Source organism: Geotrypetes seraphini, chromosome 3 (genome assembly GCF_902459505.1).
Source record: "Geotrypetes seraphini chromosome 3, aGeoSer1.1, whole genome shotgun sequence".
Classification (NCBI taxonomy): Eukaryota; Metazoa; Chordata; class Amphibia; order Gymnophiona; family Dermophiidae; genus Geotrypetes; species Geotrypetes seraphini.
In genome coordinates this window covers 320,061,277-320,083,200 of record NC_047086.1, presented here as the reverse complement: position 1 = coordinate 320,083,200, position 21,924 = coordinate 320,061,277, and the positions used below count along the sequence as shown (strand labels likewise).

The 21,924-nt window shown below is 43.2% G+C and overlaps 1 protein-coding gene across 1 annotated transcript in view; it reads right to left on the bottom strand.

Moving 5' to 3' along the window:
• HNRNPLL (heterogeneous nuclear ribonucleoprotein L like) overlaps positions 1 to 21,924 on the bottom strand; it is a 119,373-nt gene that overhangs the window by 55,806 nt on the left and 41,643 nt on the right. Inside the window, exons 4-7 of the mRNA XM_033937520.1 lie at positions 12,871 to 12,956; positions 7,878 to 7,974; positions 7,721 to 7,793; positions 4,878 to 4,949 (exon numbers count right to left, since the gene is read on the bottom strand). Of these exons, the coding sequence (XP_033793411.1) occupies positions 4,878 to 4,949; positions 7,721 to 7,793; positions 7,878 to 7,974; positions 12,871 to 12,956 (328 nt within the window). The remainder of the gene's footprint in view (positions 1 to 4,877; positions 4,950 to 7,720; positions 7,794 to 7,877; positions 7,975 to 12,870; positions 12,957 to 21,924) is intronic.

Sequence of the window (21,924 nt, the reverse complement as noted above, 5' to 3'; positions counted from 1 at the left end):
TTAGCTTCAAACCATGTCCTCTTGTCCGTGTCGCGTTGGACAATGTAAATAATTTATTTTCCTGCTCTATTTTATCGATGCCTTTCAGCATTTTGAACGTCTCGATCATGTCCCCTCGCAGCCTCCTCTTCTCAAGGGAGAACAGTCCCAGTTTCTTGAGTCGTTCCTCATATTCCAAGTTCTCCATACCTCTTATTAACTTCGTTGCTCGTCTCTGCACCATCTCCAGCAGTTTTATATCCTTCTTTAGGTTGGGAGACCAATGTTGGACACAGTATTCCAAGTGTGGTCTGACCATTGCTCTATAAAGCGGCATTATGACTTTCTCCGATCTACTCGTGATTCCTTTCTTTATCATGCCTAACATTCTGTTTGCTTTCTTTGCCGCTGCCGCGCATTGTGCCGACGGCTTCAGGGTCCTATCTATCAGTACACCCAGGTCCTTTTCTTGTTCGCTCTTACCCAGAGTTGCGCCTGACATTCTATACTCGTGTTCCTTATTCTTACTACCTAAATGCATTACTTTGCATTTCTCCACGTTGAACTTCATCTGCCATTGCTCTGCCCATTTCTCTAACTGATACAAGTCGCTCTGGAGTTCCTCGCTATCCTCCTGCGATCTGATTGCCCGGCATAGCTTTGTGTTGTCTGCAAACTTAATGATCTCACTGGATATTCCATCTTCCAGGTCATTGATATAAATATTAAATAGGATCGGCCCAAGCACTGAGCCCTGGGGCACACCACTAGTCACTTTCTCCCAGTCTGAGAACTTCCCATTTATGCCCACTCTCTGCTTTCTGTTTTCCAGCCATTTGCCTATCCACCTTTGAATATCTCCCTCTATTCCATGGCTTTGTAGTTTCCTGAGAAGTCTTTCATGTGGAACTTTGTCGAATGCTTTCTGGAAGTCCAAATATATTATGTCCACCGGCATTCCACTATCAATTTGCTTGTTCACGGTCTCAAAAAATTGAAGTAAATTCGTTAAACATGATTTCCCTTTCCTGAACCCATGCTGACTGGGTTTCATCAAATCGTGTGTATCTAGGTGCCGGACTATGCTATCCTTGATCAGTGCTTCAACCATCTTTCCAGGGACAAACGTAAGGCTCACAGGTCTGAAGTTGCCCGGTTCCCCTCTCGATCCTTTTTTGAAAATTGGCGTGACATTCGCTATCTTCCAGTCCTCTGGTATCTGTCCAGTTCTGATTGTCAGATTGGCAAGTTTTTGCAATAGCTCTCCGATTTCAACCTTAAATTCCTTTAAAACTCTCGGGTGAATTCCATCTGGTCCAGGGGATTTGTCACTTTTAAGTTTGTCGATCTGGTAGTATATCTGGTCCAACTCCACTTCAACTGTGGTGAGGCTGTCTTCTATTACTCCACTAAACACTTTCACTGCTTCTGGTATTTATAATCTCTGCAGTTCTTCAGAGGCTAAGTCCAGAAAAAGAGGTAACCAGCTTTGCCTCGGCCAGTAAGGTATAATTAAGATCACGGTACTGCGATCTTGCTTGAATTTCAGCAAGGTCTTATCTATGAGTGGTATAGGAGAATACACATACAGAAAACCTGTCCCCCAATTTAGAAGGAAGGCACCCAAAGCTAATCTGTTATGTGATCTGAGTCTTGAACAGAACAAGGGAACCTTGTTCCTGAGATGTATGACAAAAAGATCCACTAAGGGGATGCCTCACTCTAAGAAGATCTTGTGGGCTACGTTCATGTTGAGTAACCCACTTGTGCAGTTACAAAATCCTGCTTTGTCTTCCAGGCTGTTGTCTTTTCCTGCAAGGTAAGTCTTACCACTCTGTGAAGAAGACCAAGAGCCTATCCCCACAACTTCCATGAAGAGCCTATTTACATATCCCCACAATGGGTAGGAGTCCATACTCCCCTGCTTGTTCATATAAAACACTGCAACCTGGTTGTCCGTTTAAATGAGAACAATTTCTGTAGCTGATCACTAACAGCCTTTAGAGTGTCCCAAATAGCCCTGAGTTTCAGGAGGTTGATATGGAGATCCATCTCCTGAGCTGATCATTTCTCCTGGGTATAAAGCCCATCTACATGAGCTCCCCATCCCAAGGGTCAGATTGATCGAATGCTCTACCAGAGAAAAGATTGGCTCAACTCTGACAGATGAGATCCGCTAGGTTCCCAGTAGCTTGAGACCACTGGGAAGAAAAGATACACTGAGCTTCTCTCAAACGGAGACATGCCATGGGAGTGACATGCACTGTGGAGTCTATGTGGCCCGTTAATCTCAACATATGCCAAGCTGTGACCTGCTTGCTTGTTTGCACTTGAAGCTTGAGTTACCAAAATCTCTGCTCTCACACGGGACAGGTAAGTCTAGGCCCCTATGATTGCTGAACAGGAAGCAGGTAGGACTTAGGGTAGTTTTATTATGAACCCTAGTAATTCCAGCAACTGAACAGTTCTGCACATGGACTCCGAAGCTCCCGCTTGAGTTGTACTCTTGACCAGTCATACAGCCTGTGCCCTAATACCCCGAAGGCTCTTTCTCAGGGCACATAAAGCATGTGCTTAAGCCTCTGACAAGGTCAAGAGGCAAGCTAGCTCCCAAGGGAATGAACTCCGAGCCTTGAAGGTGGCACACAGCAGGATGGCTCCATAGGTCCACCCGAAGCTTGTCCTGTGAAACTGCAGTCCAGTTCCGTGGAAACTACTTCCTTTCCCAAGCAGAGAACCCCTCCAAAAGGGGTCTCAAGGCACTGAAGCCACTGAAAAAAGGACAAACTTAAGAAAAAGAAGCAAAGCAGATCAGAAACACTTCTGCACTGTTTGCTTGCAGAAATAAAAACTGCAGGGGGCTCTGTGCTTCTCAGATAACTGGGAGGAGCAGAGGGAAAAGAGTGTGTGGGTTTTCTGTAAGACCCGGTTCATGGGTTGAGATAAAATACTTGTCGTATTGACTCCGGAAGGGATGTAACAGAATGGGGATTAAACAATTCCATGGGGTATAGTCAAAATCTCTGGCAGTGCTGGAGTGAAGCTTGGAACGCACTAAGAGGTGCAACTGGAGCACCAGAATGAGGCTTAGAATGCCCAAAGAGGCAGCCAAACACTAGAATGAGGCTTGGAACATTCATTGGCTGAACAGTGAATACAGTGCAAAAAACCATAAGAGGTGTTGGGGGGATCAGTAGGAAACTGAGGGCTGTGGGTGAATAAGAAATAGCATTGACTCCTGTTGGGATGGAATGGATCTTAGTGGGGATGGGTAAGGTTGGGTGAAATTTCAGTTCCTGTGCAACTCCCTAGTTTAAGCTTCTATAACTTATTTTTTCCCCCAAATAGAAGGATGGTGTTTGGAATGCTGTATTCACAAACTGTTTGCTATAATGGAATTCACAAAAAAAAAAAAATTCTGTTGACTTTAGTCACTTTTTCCCCAGAGATTGTCACATATGTTTGATCAGAGCATCCATGATCTCCAACCCAGCTGCTCTGAAAATAGAGGCCAGGGATTTGGCTTTCAAGGTACTGAAAGAAGTGTTGTCAGTTTAAAACTGCTTAGCTGAGTTTCCCCTGATGGCAGAAGAAACTTATACTTGGTCACTCAAAGATTTCCAGGTCTGTCTTGTGTTCAGCTGGCTTTACACAGAGCGGGCAAATCGGATCACAAGAAGGAAAAGGGGGCAGGGTGGGATTTCAGACCCCTGTGAGATTTCCCCTTAGTTCTATTAGTCTCTTGAATATTGTGTCTTCTTTAATTAACTAGAGCTTTAACAAATAAATGAAGACACAATATGGCCAACAAGCTCAGGAGCTGCATGGTCTGCCCATGATCATCTGCTGGAGACAGAGAAATACTGACCACTTGAGGCTGCAAAGTGCCATTATAGGGCACAGCCCACAAGTCTTTAGTTGCCATCTCCGTCTGTTGGCCAGACAAGCACAATATACAGGTTCTGGACTTGACTGATCTGGACTAAAGACGAACTGAGGAGATATGGGGCATTGTACATAGAACTACTGCTCATAGCAATGGAAGGCTTTTGCCATTCCCCTAGTGCTTTAGAATATTCTGCCTTTTTGATGCACAGCATACTTTAAGATGCTGCAGCGTAACTCAGGTGAACTGTTTTTCTTCAGAAAAAGTATACTAGAGACCAAAATTGTTCAATCCAAATAATCAAAGCTGGCCAACTAATTTGATCTTTAAAGTCATTTTACCTGCTTCTGTATGTTTACCTTAATGAAATGTAAACATTTGTAATACCGCAACAATTCTAGATTTATTTTATCACCAAGTCTTCATATATGTCTGTGCACAATGGGAAAAGAACACATAGGTCAGGGTACCTGTGTGTCTGGAATCAGTCTGATACAATTACATAAGAAATCTATTTCAAATGGCACAAAGTAAATACTACAAAGTGCATCAAAGATGATCACAGGAACATTCAGTAAATTTTTCAGAACCCGAGGATCTACAGCAGATATAAGTAACAAATGGTCAAAATGGAATTAAACCCAATTCTTGGTAGCTATAAGGACCCATATACAGTAATTTATCACTGAACACCAATTTAATATGTCATTTTTCAAATTGTTTTCTCAAGGTTTTGCTTCATTATAGTTTCAATCTCTGACTTGTTGAAAAGTGAGTGAAAAGTTTATATGCAACTCTAGAAATTGATACTCTATTTTGGGCAAGATAAAAAAATGGAAAGTATTTTCTTTTTCACTAAAGTTAAAAGTATGAAGCTATAGGAACAGATAACAGCAACATACAAGAAACCCAAACATTTCATTTTATAGCACAGATGATTTAATGATCACAATGCACCAATTTAACATCCTAGTCTCTGCATATGCCTTTAGCAACTTACGTGACAACTTACCATATCCATCCTGCCTATATGAGGAAGGATGGTCTCCCAAAATGGCATGCCTCTGACGACCTTTTCCTCGTTCTAAAATAATGAGGCAACAAAAAAGCATTATTTCAAACTGCAGGCATATTTCTTCTCTTAAGCTTATCATATTGATAAATAGGTTAATTACATCACATACATTATAAGCTTAAATACTGTGAAAATGTCTCTCAGCAAATGACCTAGTGCTATTGCCTAATTCCTTTCCCCAAATGTGTGACTTCGCATAGCTTCTAGTCCCTACTGGCCACTCTGATCAATGTAGGAAAAAATGATAATGGAATCTGGCAGAACCTGTAAGTAGGTAATATTTACAGTAAAATCAGACTGGTATATATTGCTGGTAAAGTTTAAGGGGCAAAAATAAGATACACATTAATCCAACATCTGTTAGCATGTCCACTTTTTTCAGAAGGATTTTTCTGGTAAATATCAGTGTACATGAAATATGAAAAGTCAAAGCTCTATGAAGAGAATAAAGTTAAAAAAATGTTAAAGTTCCCAAGAAATCATAAATGCATGGCAGCTGAAAATACCAGAAGTTAAAAATACATTAATCTATATAAACTAAAGCTACTAAACACTAACATTTTTTGCCAACGCAAAAATCAGTATATATACACACAATATAAGTTAAAGGAAAACTAGCTTTTATAGCCATATACCACAAAATACTACAAGCAGCACTATATATTAGGATTTACCCATACACAGTTTTAAAATATTGGAAGTGCAGTACTTTTTTAAAGACAGTACCTGAATCATACTATTAGCTTCACCAGCAACACATTTTCAAAGAGGGCTCCTTTCAAGAAGTTTCAGCATAAGCGAACAACAACCTGTATTACATGGTTTCACAATCAGTAATCACAGAGTATAACACAGGTACAGATACAAATGAATTGTACACATGCATACATGGAGAGCATTTGGTGGGAAGTAGTTAAGAACAGTATTACTTATTCCCAATATGATTTTAACAGTAAAAGGGGCCACTGCCTTCAAAACCACTCCATGGTTAATAAAGGGAGTTGTTTTAGCAAACTCCATGTGTTGTAGCTACAAAGCAAATAAAGGGCTCAGTAAAACTGCATAAGCAGCGTCATTCAGTTTTATAGAAAAGTGTATGAAAGGGTACAGGGGATGTCTACAGTATTAGGGAATTTAAATTGAAGTTGAAATTAAGTGAACATCTTTCTATGCAACAGATATTCTCATTTCATTGGAAAGTTGCATGAAAAGCCAAGGTCTTCAAACAGCATAAAAGCTGTAGACGCCCCTTCTCCTTGGTATTTATAGCAATAAATCTACCACTGTTACTAAACAATGTTATTATATCTTCAAAGTGAATGCTAAATCAGTATGGAGATGAAAATTGTGGAGAAAGGAAAAAATACTAAAGCTAGTAGTGCTGAATACTGCAATCATTCTACTGCTAATTATTTAACGATTAATATTAAAGTTTGAAACTGTTAAAGTATGGCCAAAAATGTCAAATAAGTGACATCTGAACTATTAGCTAATATTGTTATCACTAACTTTTTACTAGATCACAGTTTGACTTAAATCTGTGACACTGATGGCTCATTTTGTAAAATGTAAAACCTTGGAATAAACACTGGCAAAAATACTAGTTGAACCCAATATTCATACAAGCATAGTAAATTTCTGAGTGTATACTCTCTTAGGATTCTGCTGTTCTCTGTATTCTGAGAATACCTTTGATTCAAAAGCTCAATATGTGTGTGTAGCTCATCTGTCCATAATAAGCTAACACCCTAACCATTATTATTATCTCCTCACTCCTGTAAGAGCAAAAAACTAGCACATTAAGTGAATGGGGTAGTTATAAAATATTTTGTTGCCAAATTTAAATTTGGGAGGCTTGGCTTTAAAAGAATAGAGCTCTCAAATATAAGATATTACAAGTGTTCAAATCAGTTGGTATGGTTTTACTCTGAGAAAATCCTATCAATAAAAATCCAAATGCCCTAGCACCATCTATGCATGACTCAATGTCTGCCCCTCAGTGGTTAACAAAGTAACTGACTTTCTATTGGAACCAAGTCCATACATTACAGCCAAACTTATTATGCCCCATCGTCTACAGATAATTTGTTTCATTTTATTTGCAATATGACAATTAGGTACACTGCTCAACTGAACATTTCAATTAAATGATATATTGATACAAAATCAATTACAATGTACACATCCATCTTGGATAAATGGATACAGTCTAGTAAGGAATTCATCCCATTCAAATCTGAAGTACTTTTAAGTGTCCTCTTTTACAAACTTATGATGATGATGCATGCTGTATGCAGACAAGATGGGTTGCGAGTGAGGCTTTTTCAGAAAGCTCTTTTGCTGATGCCGATGTGGTGCATGATGAAGTGTAGAGTCAGCCTGCTGGAGTCCTCCTCTAGCCTTCTTAATGCCTTGTCCAAACTTTAGGATTTACAAATAGTCGTTTCCATGAAGTTTCAGCGTGCAAGTTTGTTGTTTGCAATGAATACTTTGACATCAGACTCCTCTCATCCAGAGTGAGCACTGCAAGTCCATGTGCTGTGAGCATGCCTGTTATGTGTGGCCTCCTTGATGAATTAAATAGCTCAGTTCACCACAGTAGAGGGAACTAAAGTGTTTTATTTCTGTGAATTACACATGAAGATTCTGCCACAGAACTTTGACCAAAAAATTTATTCTATAGGTATGGCTGATTACAAAAAAAACCAAAAAAAACCTAATCATGTGACTACTTTAATTGTATAGTTAAATAGCTAACGAAATTCCCATAAAAAGCTTACCTCTTCTGCCCAAGTACGGTTTAGTATAGTCCCAACTGTCACTATCATTCCGAATGACATTAAGGCGAGTTGGCTATCAAGATATGAATAATGTTAGTTTGAAATACATCAGATATATAAAAGTAAATTTAACAAAAATACAATGCATTAGCCTTACCCTTGCATATTCAATCTTGAGTGTACAACAACCAGCATATATGTCTGCACCATTAAGAGCCGATTTAACCTTCTGGGCATCCAACACTGAATCAAACATGATAAATATTAAGGAAAATATCCATACTTCACAGATACTGTACATTCTTAACAAAAATAATCCAAGTAACATTGTAAACACTACATTCTAGTGACGGAGAAATACTGCAAGAACATATTCAAGTGACAATCATGGCAAGATTCTTACCTTAGGTTCTTACCTTGATAATCTTCCTTCTGTTAACACGGCATATGAGTCCTGACAAAAGGTGAATATCCCATACTCGCAAGTTGACTGCAGGAGCATGAAATTTACAATCTTCAGCTCTACCTCCTTCTCCGGTGTTCTAGACCCCCTTCAGTTAGTACCAAAGCAATCAAACAGCACTAACACAGAAAACAAGAAGGAGGAGGTATGGGTGAACAAACTGAAACCACTTACCAAAATCATGCATTAACCTTATAGGACCCCACTGCCAGACCCTTTTCCAGACCAGCCTGAAGAAAAGCTAACACTATCAACACCAGCTCATGCACAGGATTTACATGATCCTTAGCGCACCACTACTGAAACAATCTCCAGGCCTTAGAGTATGCTGCGATGGTTGATGGTAGCTTTGCCCTGAGGAGGGTAGTAATAACCATCTCCAGAGTTTCCACACTAGGGTTTTGTGCTCAAGAATCACACTGTAAGACCAAACATTTTGGATTCTCTATAGCAACTGGACCTTGAGATAGATCCACGTGCACTGGTAGCCTGAGATATTTGTTCTTTTGAAGGTGCACTAAGTCCCTATATCATGGATGGTGAGGCAAATCTGGAGCCAACAAGCTTACCAGTTCTTGAATGCTTGCTATCCGACAAATGTCTTGGCCTATCATGGGCCACGGAGGAAATACATACAGCAGATCCTGCGCTGCCACACCTGGACTAAGGCGTCTAGGTCCTCACTTTCTGTCTCAAATCTTCTGCTGAAAAATCAATCCACTTTCTTGTCCGTCAATGCCCCCAGCGCCCTACTAGGCAGTCACATGCCCTTTGAGACAGTGACCACTCCCTCAGGTGTAAAGTTTTTCTGCTGAGATAGTCGGCATGTACATTGTTTACTCCCTTATGATGCCAATATTGCTTGTAGATGGTGCTCCTCCACTGGAACATCAGCTTGGCCTCCAGATTTAGAGGAGCATCCTGGTGCCTCCCTGTTTAAGTCACAGCTGTGGCATTGCCTGAGAAAACATAGACCGCTTTGTCTTCCATGGTCTTCTCCAGCATCAGGCTAACCGAATGGCCCATAACTCCAAACGGTTTATGGACCACTTCATCTGCGACGGGGTCATGGACTGCCCTAGGCAATGCCCTCCCCAGCCATAGAGACTGGCATCGGTCATCAAAAGAATCCAAAAGGAGATTCAGAGCGGAACTCTGGCCTTGGTCAACTCAAACTCCACTGGACTTCTATCGACTATGCCAGAGGCTTCTGGAGCATATCCTTCTGAGACGAGCGGGACAACAAATCATGCTGGAGCAGATGCACATTTGCCCTTTCCCAAGGAACCATCTCTATGGTCACTGTCATGGAGCCCAGAATCTGGAGGTAGTGCCACGTGTCGAAGCAGACATTGCCAAGAAGTCTACGATTTGCCTTGTCGGCTTTCATGTGTGCGTTTTGGGAAGAAAGACATGGCCCTCCATCATGTTGAAGCACACTCCCAGGTACTCCAATTTCTGAACCAGTTCTAGGTGACTCTTGTGGAAGTTGACAATCCCAGCCCAGATCCTGCAAATGCTACAGTACTTGAGTTACTGCTTGTTCCCCTTTCTTTTTGGACGTGGCCCTGATCAGCCAATCGTCTCCAAGTAGGGGTGCACCTGAATTCCCTTCTTTCTGAGATGAGTCACTGCCGCCACCATTATCTTGGTGAAGGTGCAAGGTGCCGCTGCCAGCCCAAGGGGTAGGCTGGAGAACTTGAAGTGGCTCCCCAGAACATGGAATCTTAAGAATTTTGTGTTTTGGATAAATCAGAATAAGCAGGTAGGCCTCTGTCAAACCTAAAGAGGCCAGAAACTCTCCTGGTGCGACTGCTGCAATGACTGATCATACTGTCTCCATGTGGAACCGTGGCACCCTCAAGGCCTCGATGACAGACTTCAGATCCAGGATTGACCTCCAGTCTTCTGAGTCTTTTCTTAGACACTATGAAGTATACAGAATATCTGCCTAAGTCCGATTCCACAGGCAGAACAGGTTCTATGGCTTGAATGGCTGAGTCTGTGTGCTGTTGCTAGGATCTTGGCTGCCTTCTCTGGACATCAAATCCACAAAACAATCCCTCAAGGAACAGTTGAATTTGAGCTGGTATCTTTCCCGAATGTCCAGGATCCATCAGTCTAAGTTGATCTATGCCCATGCCTCCTAGATTTCCTTTAGCCTTCCTCCTATCCTCAGGAAGCTGGCTACCATCCTGACATCATTGGGACTTCTTGGAGGATGGAATAAGCCGAGACCATACTCAGGATTTTAATGATGTCATACAAGGCATCTGCAACATAGTTAATCCCTAGATGTGTACAAGATGCAGGCAGAATTTATTGTGACAAACATAAATTTATAAAAACCTTTTTACCAAACAAGGGACCCGACACGGTCCGTGTTTCGGACAAACCTTCATCAGGGGTCCAATATGCAAAAAGGTTTGAAAAATATGCCATAAAAAATCATAAACCAAAAGGTCCAATACGCCGAGAATCGCCAACTCATGTAAAGCGTCTCACAAAGTCATAAACCAAAAGGTCCAATACGCCTAGAATCGCCAACTCCTGTAAAGCGTCTCACAAAGTTGGAGATTCTCGGCATATTGGACACAATAAATTCTGCCTGCATCTTGTACACATCTGCAGTTTGTTTTTGTTTGTTCCTGGTTGGTTTTTTCTGCAGACAAGGTTGGACCCCTCCTTCCTTTTTTGTTACATAGTTAATCCCCGCCATAACCAGCTGGGGGCACTCAGCAGTGGGAGAGTTGCCCAATCTCTCCCACCCAATTCCCCTCGGCAGTGAGGGAGTTTCCCACACTCTACCACTGCCATGCAATCCTCTCCCCATGCTTCTGACTACCTCCCCCTTACCTTATTTTCAGATGACTGGCCAGAGGGATGACTACTCCCACCGGTCAGCTGGCCCGCCTCTTTAAAATGATGGGCAATCCCCTCCCTGGTGCAAGTCTCTATCTGCACAGGAATAATGCCTATGGATCAAGTTGCCTGTGCTGTGCTTAGTTCCTGATCCTGGATTCATGGAAGACCTTTACAATTGTCCTTGACAAAACTCAAAAATCTGTGGACATGGGAACAGCTGCTCTGGTAGAGGCACAGATTATTTTTTTGTCTCCTGCACACGCAAAAGCCTCTCTTCAACATTATGATGACTGTGGAGACACACAGCCTAGTTATGTTCTACATCAGGGGTGTCAAACTCAATCACATAAAGGGTGAAATCTGAAACAAAAGGCTAAGTTGCAGGCCAAATTTTTTATTAAGATACTTAGGGGTCCTTTTATTAAGATACGCTAACCGATTTAGTACGCACTAAATACACACCTTAATAAAATATTAAGATACTTAGGGGTTCTTTTATTAAGGTATGCTAACCGATTTAGCACTCATTAAATGCGCACCTTAATAAAGACCCCTAAATGACTAAGGCTTAATCTTAGTAGAAGTATAGGGTTACAACGTCTCCAACCCCATGCCGTCCCTACTTTTTTTTTTTTTGTAATCCCAAATCTTTATTTCCACAAAACATAAATGCATAGTGTCCAACAAGTATTTTTAAAAAGAATTAACATGCTACAATAGGCTCAATTCTAGTATACCAATGCCTGCATTTTGGATTTCTGAAGCTTAAACTATAGGAGACTAATCACAGCAGAGAGATAAACATTTAATACAAAGTGTAATCAGTCATTTCAGCTTGTAACATCCATGTTGCACTCCTGGCATAAAATGCAGAACAATAGATCTTAAAACTGGCTTGACTTAAATGGCATCAATATCTATTATCCTCATATTTGTTTGCTGCAAAAATATGTCCCTACTTTAAAAACAATATCCAACAGGTAGGTTCGCGCCACATCATCTGTAGGTTCACGCGGCCTGCAAAGGATCGCAGGTCGGCTGTAGCGAACCTAGCAGGCTGCCGTAGCTTCAGCTGCATGTACAGGACCGTGCCAGAGGGACTGTGCAGCTGAGGCTATGGTGGCCTGCTAGGATCGCTACAGCTGACCAGGGATCCTTTGCAGGCCGCGTGAACTTATAATGCGGCGCTTGTACTGGTGGGCCAGCTTTAGGAGAAATTTGAAATTATCTGGGGGGCCTAATTTCAGCACACCGCAGGCCAGAGTTTTACATCCAGACAGATAAGGCATCTGATGCATGTCCCAAATTTCTGGATTTTTTTTAATGCATTAAAGACAAGGTCAGACTATCTACTGTTTGTGACATTTTCTGTAGGAAACAAAAGAAAGGAAATTATTTTCCATCATTAACCCCCCCCCCAAAAAAACCCCCAAAACAAGAAGAGGAGAAATTTTTTCATTAATGGGAAGGTTTTGTTTTTGCATCTGTTCAGCAGAATAAAAATAATAACCCACACAAAAAAACCACCCCAAAGTTGAGGGACAAGCCACCAATGCTCAGAACTTAAACTTTAGTTCAGAGCTCTAGAACAGCTCTTTCATTTTAGCTCTGAGAGCTGTCATCCACTTGTGTGCCTGATGGCATATTTCTCAATAGAGAATAGCAGTATAACTGAAAGAATAATGGCAAATGAAAACCCAGATTTTTTGTTTATATTTCTCTTTATTCTCTGTACACTGTTTGGGGGGAGGGGAAAGGAAACAGAAGCATCCATTTTAATTACAGACCTTCCCACAGAAACACATCTTTTAAAAAAGGATATTCAACCATAGCTTGTATCCCATTTCTCTTGAATATAACAATTCGCTCTACCTTTCCAACTGGGTTGCATACAGTATACAAGACATCCTACATATAGGAGAGAAGGGAAAGAGAAGGGGAAAAAAAAAAAAAAATCAATGAGTAACTACTACATAATATCTAAAAATAATGTTAGAACACATGAAACAACAAAACAAAAGTATATTGCATCCAAACTATCTGTTGAGCCTGTGATATGGGATTATTGGAATATCCACCTAGAAAAAAATAGGAAGAAAATAAGCAAAAGCCCAAGAATCACGCAAGGCAATCCTGCAATGTCCTAAATAATAGTATCCAAACTTTTAGACTGAATTCTGGCATGAATATCATTCTGAATTCAACTTATCTTTATCTTTAAAAGTAAAGAAAATTCTGCAACAAAAAATTGAAGAGAAATGGAAAATCTGAACATTTGTGGTTGTTAAAGGTAACTATATGAAATCCCCAAACAGAGCTGATGTGGGGGGGGGGGGGGGAAAGAAAAAAAAAAAAATAAAAAATATATATATATATATATATATATATATAAGGAAACGCCACTTTCACACAGAGGGTGGTGGATACATGGAACGCGCTACCAGAAGAAGTGATAAGCAGGAGCACGCTACAGGGCTTCAAAGAAGGTTTGGATAGGTACCTAGAGGACAAAGGGATTGAGGGGTACAGATAGGAGTAGAGGTAGGTTATAAGGATAGGATTAGAGGTAAGTTACAAAATTAGTCTGGGACCACTGTTCAGGCGATAGGCCTGATGGGCTGCCGCATGAGCGGACCGCTGGGCAAGATGGACCTCTGGTCTGTCTCAGCGGAGGCACCTTCTTATGTTCTTATGAAAAGGGAGAGTGAGAGAGAGAACTACTTCCCAATTAGAAAGGTGGCTTGCAGGCGAGCAGGTGTGAGAACGCATGCTCATGATCCTGAATTAACCCATTATAAAACCAAAATACAGAAAATTAGGTCATCCTCTCCCTCACAACTCATATTCAACCTGAAAAAATTTGACCACATCACACCTTTCTGCCAAAAATTACATTGGCTGAAAATAAAGAGTCAAGTATTTTTCAAAACTCAAATGGCTCTTCAACAAAGCTCTACTGCCCAACTATCTCACCAGACCAAGATGATCCACTCAACCTGAATCATTCTTCACCTTCCCCACCCCAGTCAAAGAATGCACCCAAAAGAGATTTATCAACAAACTCTTAGCCTACTAAGCTGCCTCCAAAGGCCCTGAATGGAACCAACTGGTCAGAACATCCACCTCCTACATGCACTTGAGAAAGTTCCTAAAAATGCACCTCTTCTCCAAACTTGGTGATCCAACTTAAAACATAGAAACATAGATAGAAACATGATGGCAGACAAAGGCCAAATGGCCCATCTAGTCTGCCCATCCACATTAACCATTATCTCTCTCTGAGAGATCCCACACGTGCCTATCCCATGCCTTCTTTGATTCAGGACAGTCTCTGTCTCTACCACTTCTTCCGGGAGACTGTTCCATGCATCTATCACCCTTTCTATAATAAAATATTTCTTTTGATTACTCCGGAACCTTTCACCTCTTAACTTCATCCTATGCCTTCTCATTCCAGAGCCTCCTTTCAATTGAAAGACTCGACTCGTGCGCATTTATGCCACATAGGTATTTTAAATGTCTCTATCATATCTCTCCTCTCCCGCCTTTCCTCTAAAGTATACATATTGAGATCTTTAAGTCTGTCCCTATACATCTTATGATAAAGACCATGCACAATTTTAGTAGCCTTCCTCTGGACCGACTCCATCCTTTTTATTTATATCTTTTTGAAGGTGCAGTCTCCAGAATTGTACACAATATTCTAAATGAGGTCTCAACAGTCTTATACAGGGGCATCAATACCTCCTTTTTCCTAAGCACCCTAGGAAGATGATATTGTTTGTTTGTTGTTCTTGTTTCTAATGTTATGCTGTCATCAATAAAATTGTTTAAACAAAAAACCCTAAGGAAAAGTCTTCCACCACCATTGATCCTATATTCCACGTTCCATGACTATGACGTACCTATTTATTACCCTCCCTCTTTGTAAAGTCCTGCTTAATTCCCTCACTGCGATCTTCCCAGTTTTGTTTTCAGTTCTTTATTTTTGTTGTAGCACATTGACTCTACTCAGCTACCTTTTTTGTAAATCGCCTCGAACTGAAAGGCTTTTGCAGTAACTAAAGATTTATATGGAAACCTTGTAGAAAACCCATATTTTTAGACCCTTACAATATATCCAGCTGGAAATCATTTACTCTGTTCTCGCACCCCACCCCAATCCTTCCTAACCCATAGCAGACAATATCTGTCCTTAAGAAGAACAAGTCAACCATAATGATTAAACTGTTCAATTTGGTCACGTGATGTCGTGCTGGTGAGCGGACGTCGGTTGAGTGAGCTCCCGCTTCTGCTCCTAATTATCAGCTTTTTTCCCTCTTTCTGCTGCCTTATTTTTGGCTATTGTTTTCAGCTTTTTCCTGGCTTTTGGAACCGTGGTTCTTAGCCTAATCAGTGCTTCCTCATGACCTCTAAATTGCTGCAGAGAGAGCATGATCGGACCCAAGCAGAGGAAGTCAAGATGGCGGAGGGTGATTCCAAGCCAAGTAGTGGAAATGTCCTATACAGACTGATGGACTCAGATGTATTTCAAAAAGCTCCTTTAATTCATCCAAAAAGTAATTCAATGACTCGACATGTATATATTTCGGCACAGATGGCTTGCCTCAGGAGTCTTACAAATCACGTAGTTGATGCAAATAGATTGGTCCACATAAAGGCATCCATTCAAATCGTGGGTACACATATGGATAATTGGAAGCTCCGTACTGAATGCTGGAGCAGAGTCAATGCCGTGTGCGTTCTAGAGAAAAAAAAAAAGAGAGTGATTCCAACAAGACTCCTTCCGTTAGCTCCATTTGGGTATCTGAAGTGGTTAATGGCATACGGATCTTGCTCGAAGGTTCTCTGACTTTCAAACTACAGCCAATTGCGGACAAATTAGACACCGCTGACACCCACTTGGAAACCTTGCATGGGGAGTTCTTGGCATATCAGCAACGGCTGGCAACTTTGGAGGATCAGGTCCACCACCGGAAGGAAGATCATCGAAAGCTCCAGGTCAGAATCACAGACTTGGAAATAAAGCTGGATGACCTGAAGAACTGCTTGCGGCGGGGTAACCTCCGGTTGGTGGGCCTGCCAGAGTCAGTCAAGGATGGCGAGTTGCTGGATTTTCTGGAGACTTGGTTGCCACAATCGCTTCATCTGCAGCTCCCCCACGGCCCACTGCAAATTGAGAGGGCCCAACGCTTGGGACAGTGGGTGTGCCGGGCTCCAGGACACGATGGCCATTTTTAAACTGTTGAACTCTGCACATAAGCCGGCCATCCTGAAAGCGATAAGATTGTCTGGCCCATTGATGCATGAGAATTCCTGAGTTCTATGCTTCCAGGACTATTCGGCTCCGTTGCAGGCTAAATGGAATGAGTTTACCACAACATGCTCTATATTGCATCAAAAAAAAGTGCAATTTGCTCTGTTGTATCCCGCACTGCTGCATGTTTGTCAAGATGGAAACATGTTCTTCACTAAAGCGCAGGAGGCTCTTCAATTTGCGCAGGGCCTTTCACAGCCTGGGTCGCAGAACAGATAACTTGCTACTCTTGACCAGATAATTTCTTATTCACCTGCAGGAGATGGCCCCCTTGGTAAAGAGGGTCTTTTAGTTATGCATCCGGTGGAACACTCTTCTATTGACCAGCACCCTGGGGTCCCTTTGTTTTACCCTGTGGTCTACTTTGGACTGCTTGATAGGATCCGGAAGCCTTTAGCTTTTATTTCCCCCCCATGAACTGTTATGCCTGCTACTTCAGCTGTTTTGTGTTGGGATGACTGAGGGACTTAAGCGACCTGCTGTTGGGAACCGGGGGGGTGGGGGTGTTATTTCGTCTGTATTTGTTGGCCAAGATAATTGGCTTATTTTTTGATGCTCCTTGTGAGAAGCTTCATAACACCCTCCTTCAGTGCTAATCTTTGAGGGTACTCAAAAGTGGATATTGAGATTGCTGGGATATCTCTGCAGCCTATGGCATAAGAACATAAGAATTGCCGCTGCTGGTCCATCATGCCCAGCAGTCCACTCACGCGACCCTCTGGCTCTTGTTTGTTTAGTGGGGATAGGGGTGTTTGAATTCTTCTTTGAACTCATCGACCTATTACTTAATGGGACTTCACTATTTTTCTTGGAATATTAATGGGGTCATCTTGCCAATTAAACGGCAAAAGATTCTACGTGTCTTGTATTGACAGAGGGCAGATGTGGCTTTCCTCCAGGAAACCCACTTATCAGCTTCTAAACATGCTAAATTTCACAAATGATGGGTGGGTCATTTGCTGGGGGGCACCTGTGCTTACTCATAAGGCTGGAGTATTGATTTTAATCCGTAAAGGACTTAATGTCCAAGTTCACTGGCAATGGGTGGATCCAGGAGGCTGCTATATTTTGGCTAAGGTGTCCCTGGATCACCAGGAATTGCTTTGTGTAACCTCTACGCACCTAATTCTTATGATCATACATTTTTTACTAAACTGATATACTTACTGGCTCCCCACACAGACACCCTGTTGCTTCTGGGCGGTGATTTGAATGTAGTTCACGACCCCTCGTTAGATAAATCACATCCATTGCACAGTGAGAGGGTCCGCCCCACCAAGGGGATTTCTCTGCTCTGTTCTGAACTGGACTTGTTCGATATCTGGAGAACCTTGCATCCAGGGGACAAGGACTTTACTCACCTCTCGAGGACTCTACTGTGTAGGGGTAATCCAGCCTAGGCATAGCAGATTGAGATACAAGAAGCCATCCAGTTGGAGATGGTACGCTTAGAGATAAGATGTCCCAACTTATTTGGATCAAAGGATATAAAAAGTTGAAGAGCAATTCTGTGTGGTTTGGTGCGTTCCAAATAGAAGGCCAAAGCACGCTTACAGTCCAGAGTATGAAGAGCTATTTCTCCAGGATGAGAATGAGGCTTTGGAAAGAACATTGGAAGAACAATGGATTGGTTGAGATGAAATCCCGATACCAATTTAGGGAGGAATTTAGGATGGACCACTTTGTCCTGATGGAACATCGTGAAAGGTGGATCAGCTACTAAAGCTTGCAGTTCACTGACTCTTCGAGCAGAAGTGAGGGCAATGAGAAACATCACTTTCCTAGTGAGATACTTCAAATGAGCCTTGAGGACTCTAGAGGACATCATAGAATTTTGATAAATGCGACATCCAAATTTGTCCATAGTTTTCCCTTCCCTTCCAGGAGGAACGGTGGCATAACCTTGGAAGGATGGGACCTCTTTTAGGAGGACTCCACAAGCAGGGATTGATGAGATAATTGTGAGTTGTCAAACCCTTTGCGATGTACAGTTTTATACCCAGAGTCCAATTTGCCTAGAACAGCTGGAATGGTATAAGGAGTCTCCTGGCATCTGGCAAAAGTCTGAAACAAAAGCTTGTGAAGAGGAAGCTTAAGTGACTCTGCTGGAGGTTGAGGCAGATGCTTGACTTCGAGGTACTCCTTAGAGCACAGGTGTCAAAGTCGGTCCTCGAGGGCCAGAATCCAGTCGGGTTTTCAGGATTTCCTGCATGAGATCTATTTGCATGCACTGCTTTCAATGCATATTCATTGGGGAAATCCTGAAAACCCGATTGGATTCCGGCCCTCGAGGAGGGAATTTGACACCCCTGCCTTAGAGTATTTGGAACCAGCATCTAATTGAAGATCCAAGCCATCTTACGAAGAAAAGATGAGAAAGATAGCTGATCTGCCAATGCTTTGCCTCGAGCAGGACTCGAGGTTGTCGAAGCAGCCTGGGTCGAAGATGAAGCTTCGACAGGAAAAAAGGCATCAAAAGAATATGGAGACTTGGACGAAGCAATCGAAACCACTGCATCCTCGAGGTGTGGAAGTAGAGACCTCGATCGAGGAGTAGGCGGTCTAGTTGAAGTAGGAGTAGATCAAGGCTTAGTGGAAGAGGGACGTTCTTTAGAAGAAGAACTATGCCTGGAAGTATGCCTCGATGAAGGCCTCGATCGTCGATGAGATTGGTGCTTGGAAGCAGATCTAGAAGATCGAGGAGACTTCACCTCAGAGACAGAAGCAGCCGATGCTACCAAAGAATGGATAGGACTAGAAGCTATAGATCGAAGCTCAAGGCTTGATGCACTCCCAAAGATTCTGCTCCTTGTATAGAGTGTGAGGATTCCTACTCCTTGTATAGAGTGTGAGGATTCCTGCCGAGGTACTTGCAAAGATTCTGCTCCTTGCTTCACATGCTTAGATGCCAGACCAGACACTCGCAGAAACTCTGCTCCCTGCAAAGTGTGTGCAAGCTCAGACTGAGACAAAGGAAGCAACTCGACCTCGCGGGAGTCTGCAGAATGCCCAGGCTGGATGAGAGGAAGAAGCTTCAGGCCCATATTAGTAAGGAACTGAATGAATTGCTTCTCCAACATGGTCTGGAAAGAAGCCGGCAAGGATGGATTCGCGTCTGAAACTAGACCACCTGAAACCGGTTCCACCGAGACAGTGTAAATGTGCTATGACTTGGAAGTCTTAGGCACTTTGAGCACCACCGCTGGAACTTTCTGCTAAGCTATCTGATCTGAGGCAACAGGGGAAGATACAGCAGATGTCGTCGAAGAGAGAGCTGCTGCAAATGACGACGGTCTGATGAGGCTCGAGGTGGAAGCAGTAGAAGCAGGAGGAGTCTCGGTCGAAGGTGAGGCTGAGGTCGCCTTTGAAGTCGAGGGATCGGAGGAAGAATCCATCCCGAAAAGCTTCTCCATCAAAAGATGACGACGTTTAAGGGCTCAAGGTTGAAGAGTAGCACAGCGCTCGCACAATTTCAGTTGATGTTCCAGCCCAAGGTACTTGAGGCACCAACGGTGTGGGTCCGTATGGGAAATCGCATGCTGGCACTGGCTACACTTCTTGAAGCCCGTTACAGGCCGGGACATAGCAGGAAAAACAGCCGCTGTAAAATCGAAGCCCTTGGGCTGCGGCCGAGCGGCCTGCCCCGGCAGTCGGATGGAAAATTGAAAAAAAATTTTTTTTAAAAAAAACTAGAAATAAAAGAAATAAAGTAAGAACAGCGATTCGTGAAGAAAAAAATACAAACCGCGGTTCAGAGAAGGCACGAAGTAACGAAATTAAATGCAGAGAGTCAAAGAAGGACTTCTCGGCTCCGCGGAAAACTGAGACGCGCCCTACACTGAGCGGGAGGGCACTCGCACATGCACGATGCGGTCGACTCGAAACTTCGAGTTTCTTCAAGCAAGTCTGCTTGCGAGCTTCTGCATCCGGGCTCCGTTGATGATGTCACCCATACATGAGAATAGCCTGCCTGCTTGTCCTGGGATAATCAGTGCAATGCATAGTTAGACAGGATGTTCCTTACAGGCACATAATTTGTATGTGTAGTAGTGCTGCCCGATCCAGGAAAAAAAAAAAATTGATTCGATTCAGCTTATTGAATTGGTTTTTCGATTCGATTTTCCTGTCTAATTGGATTTTTTTTTTTTTTTTTTCAAACATCCTGGTGGGTTTATTTTATAGCCTCTTCACCCCCTTTGCCTTCTCCTAACCACACTGGTGCTGTGGTGTAAACACAATAAACAAACAAAAAAGACTTTTCCTTTTTCTGTTAAATCCTAGCTCACGTTTGCGGTCTAACACCAGCTCTGGCAGGATACACTTTTCAAATCTGACATATTGTAATCACAAAACAGAAAATAAAATTATTTTTTCTACCTTTTGTTGTCTGGTCAATATTCAAATCTTGTTGGTCCCAGGCTCTGGTTGTCTTCTGATAACTTGCTTGCCAGGGTTTCCTTTTTTCTTCATGCTAACCATCCATCTGCCATCTCTGTCCTCCCCTTCCATCCCCAGGAAGTCTGGCATCTTTCCTTTTTTTTGTCTCCCTCCACAGATCCACCTTTTCTTAACTACCCTTTCATCCAGCATCTCTCCCTCCTTTCCCACCACTCCAGGGTCCACCATCTCTCCTTTTCTTTTCCCAACTACCCTCCTATTCAGTATCTCTATCCCCCCCTCCACACTATCCCTTGTGTCCAACTTCTTTCCCTTTCTGGTCCTTCCCTCCCTAAATCCCATTGTCCATCATCTCTCTCCCTCTCCTCTATTTTCAAACCCATTATTTCTTCCCCCCCCAAAGTCCAGCATATACACGCCACTTTGAACCACCCCCCCTTCCCTCCATGTACTTCTACACCAGGGCCCCCCTCTCCTGAAGGTTTGAACCCCCTGAAGGCCTGCACCTCACCCTGAAGGCCTGCACCCCACCCTGAAGGCCTGCCTGTCCCCCCTGAAGGCCTGTGCCATCATTCCTGAAGGCCTGTTTACCCCTTGAAGGCTTGTCCCCCTCCTTAAAGGCCTGCAACCCCCCCTGAAGGCCTGTCCCCTCCTTAAAGGCCTGCATCCCACCCCTGAGGCCTGCCAGCCTGTCCCCCCTGAAGGCTTGTTCCACCCCTCACCCCGAAGGACTGCTCACCCCCGCCCCCACCGAAGGCCTGTGTGTTCCCCCTGGCGTTCGGCTTCCCCGCACCGTTTACCTTTGAGGAATGGCCTGCAGATAAGATCACGATGCTAGCGATCTTTGCACTGCTTCTGAGCTGTTTCCTCTGCTGCGGTTCCGCCCCTCCTCTGACATCAGAGGCAGGATCGCAGCGGAGGAAACAGCTCAGAAGCAGTGCAAAGATCGCTAGCATCGCGATCTTTGCAGGCTGTTCCTCAAAGGTAAACTGTGCGGGGAGGCCAGGAAGAAGCGTGAGGCTGGGGGGGAAGCCGAATGGAGGAGGGGGGGACGGACGCCTGGGGGGGGAAGTCGGAGAGCCGCACTTTCCGACTGACCTTCCCCCCTCACCCTCTAAAGCAGGTGCGGCAGCGGCTGGCCAGCAAGAGCAGCGCTGCCGC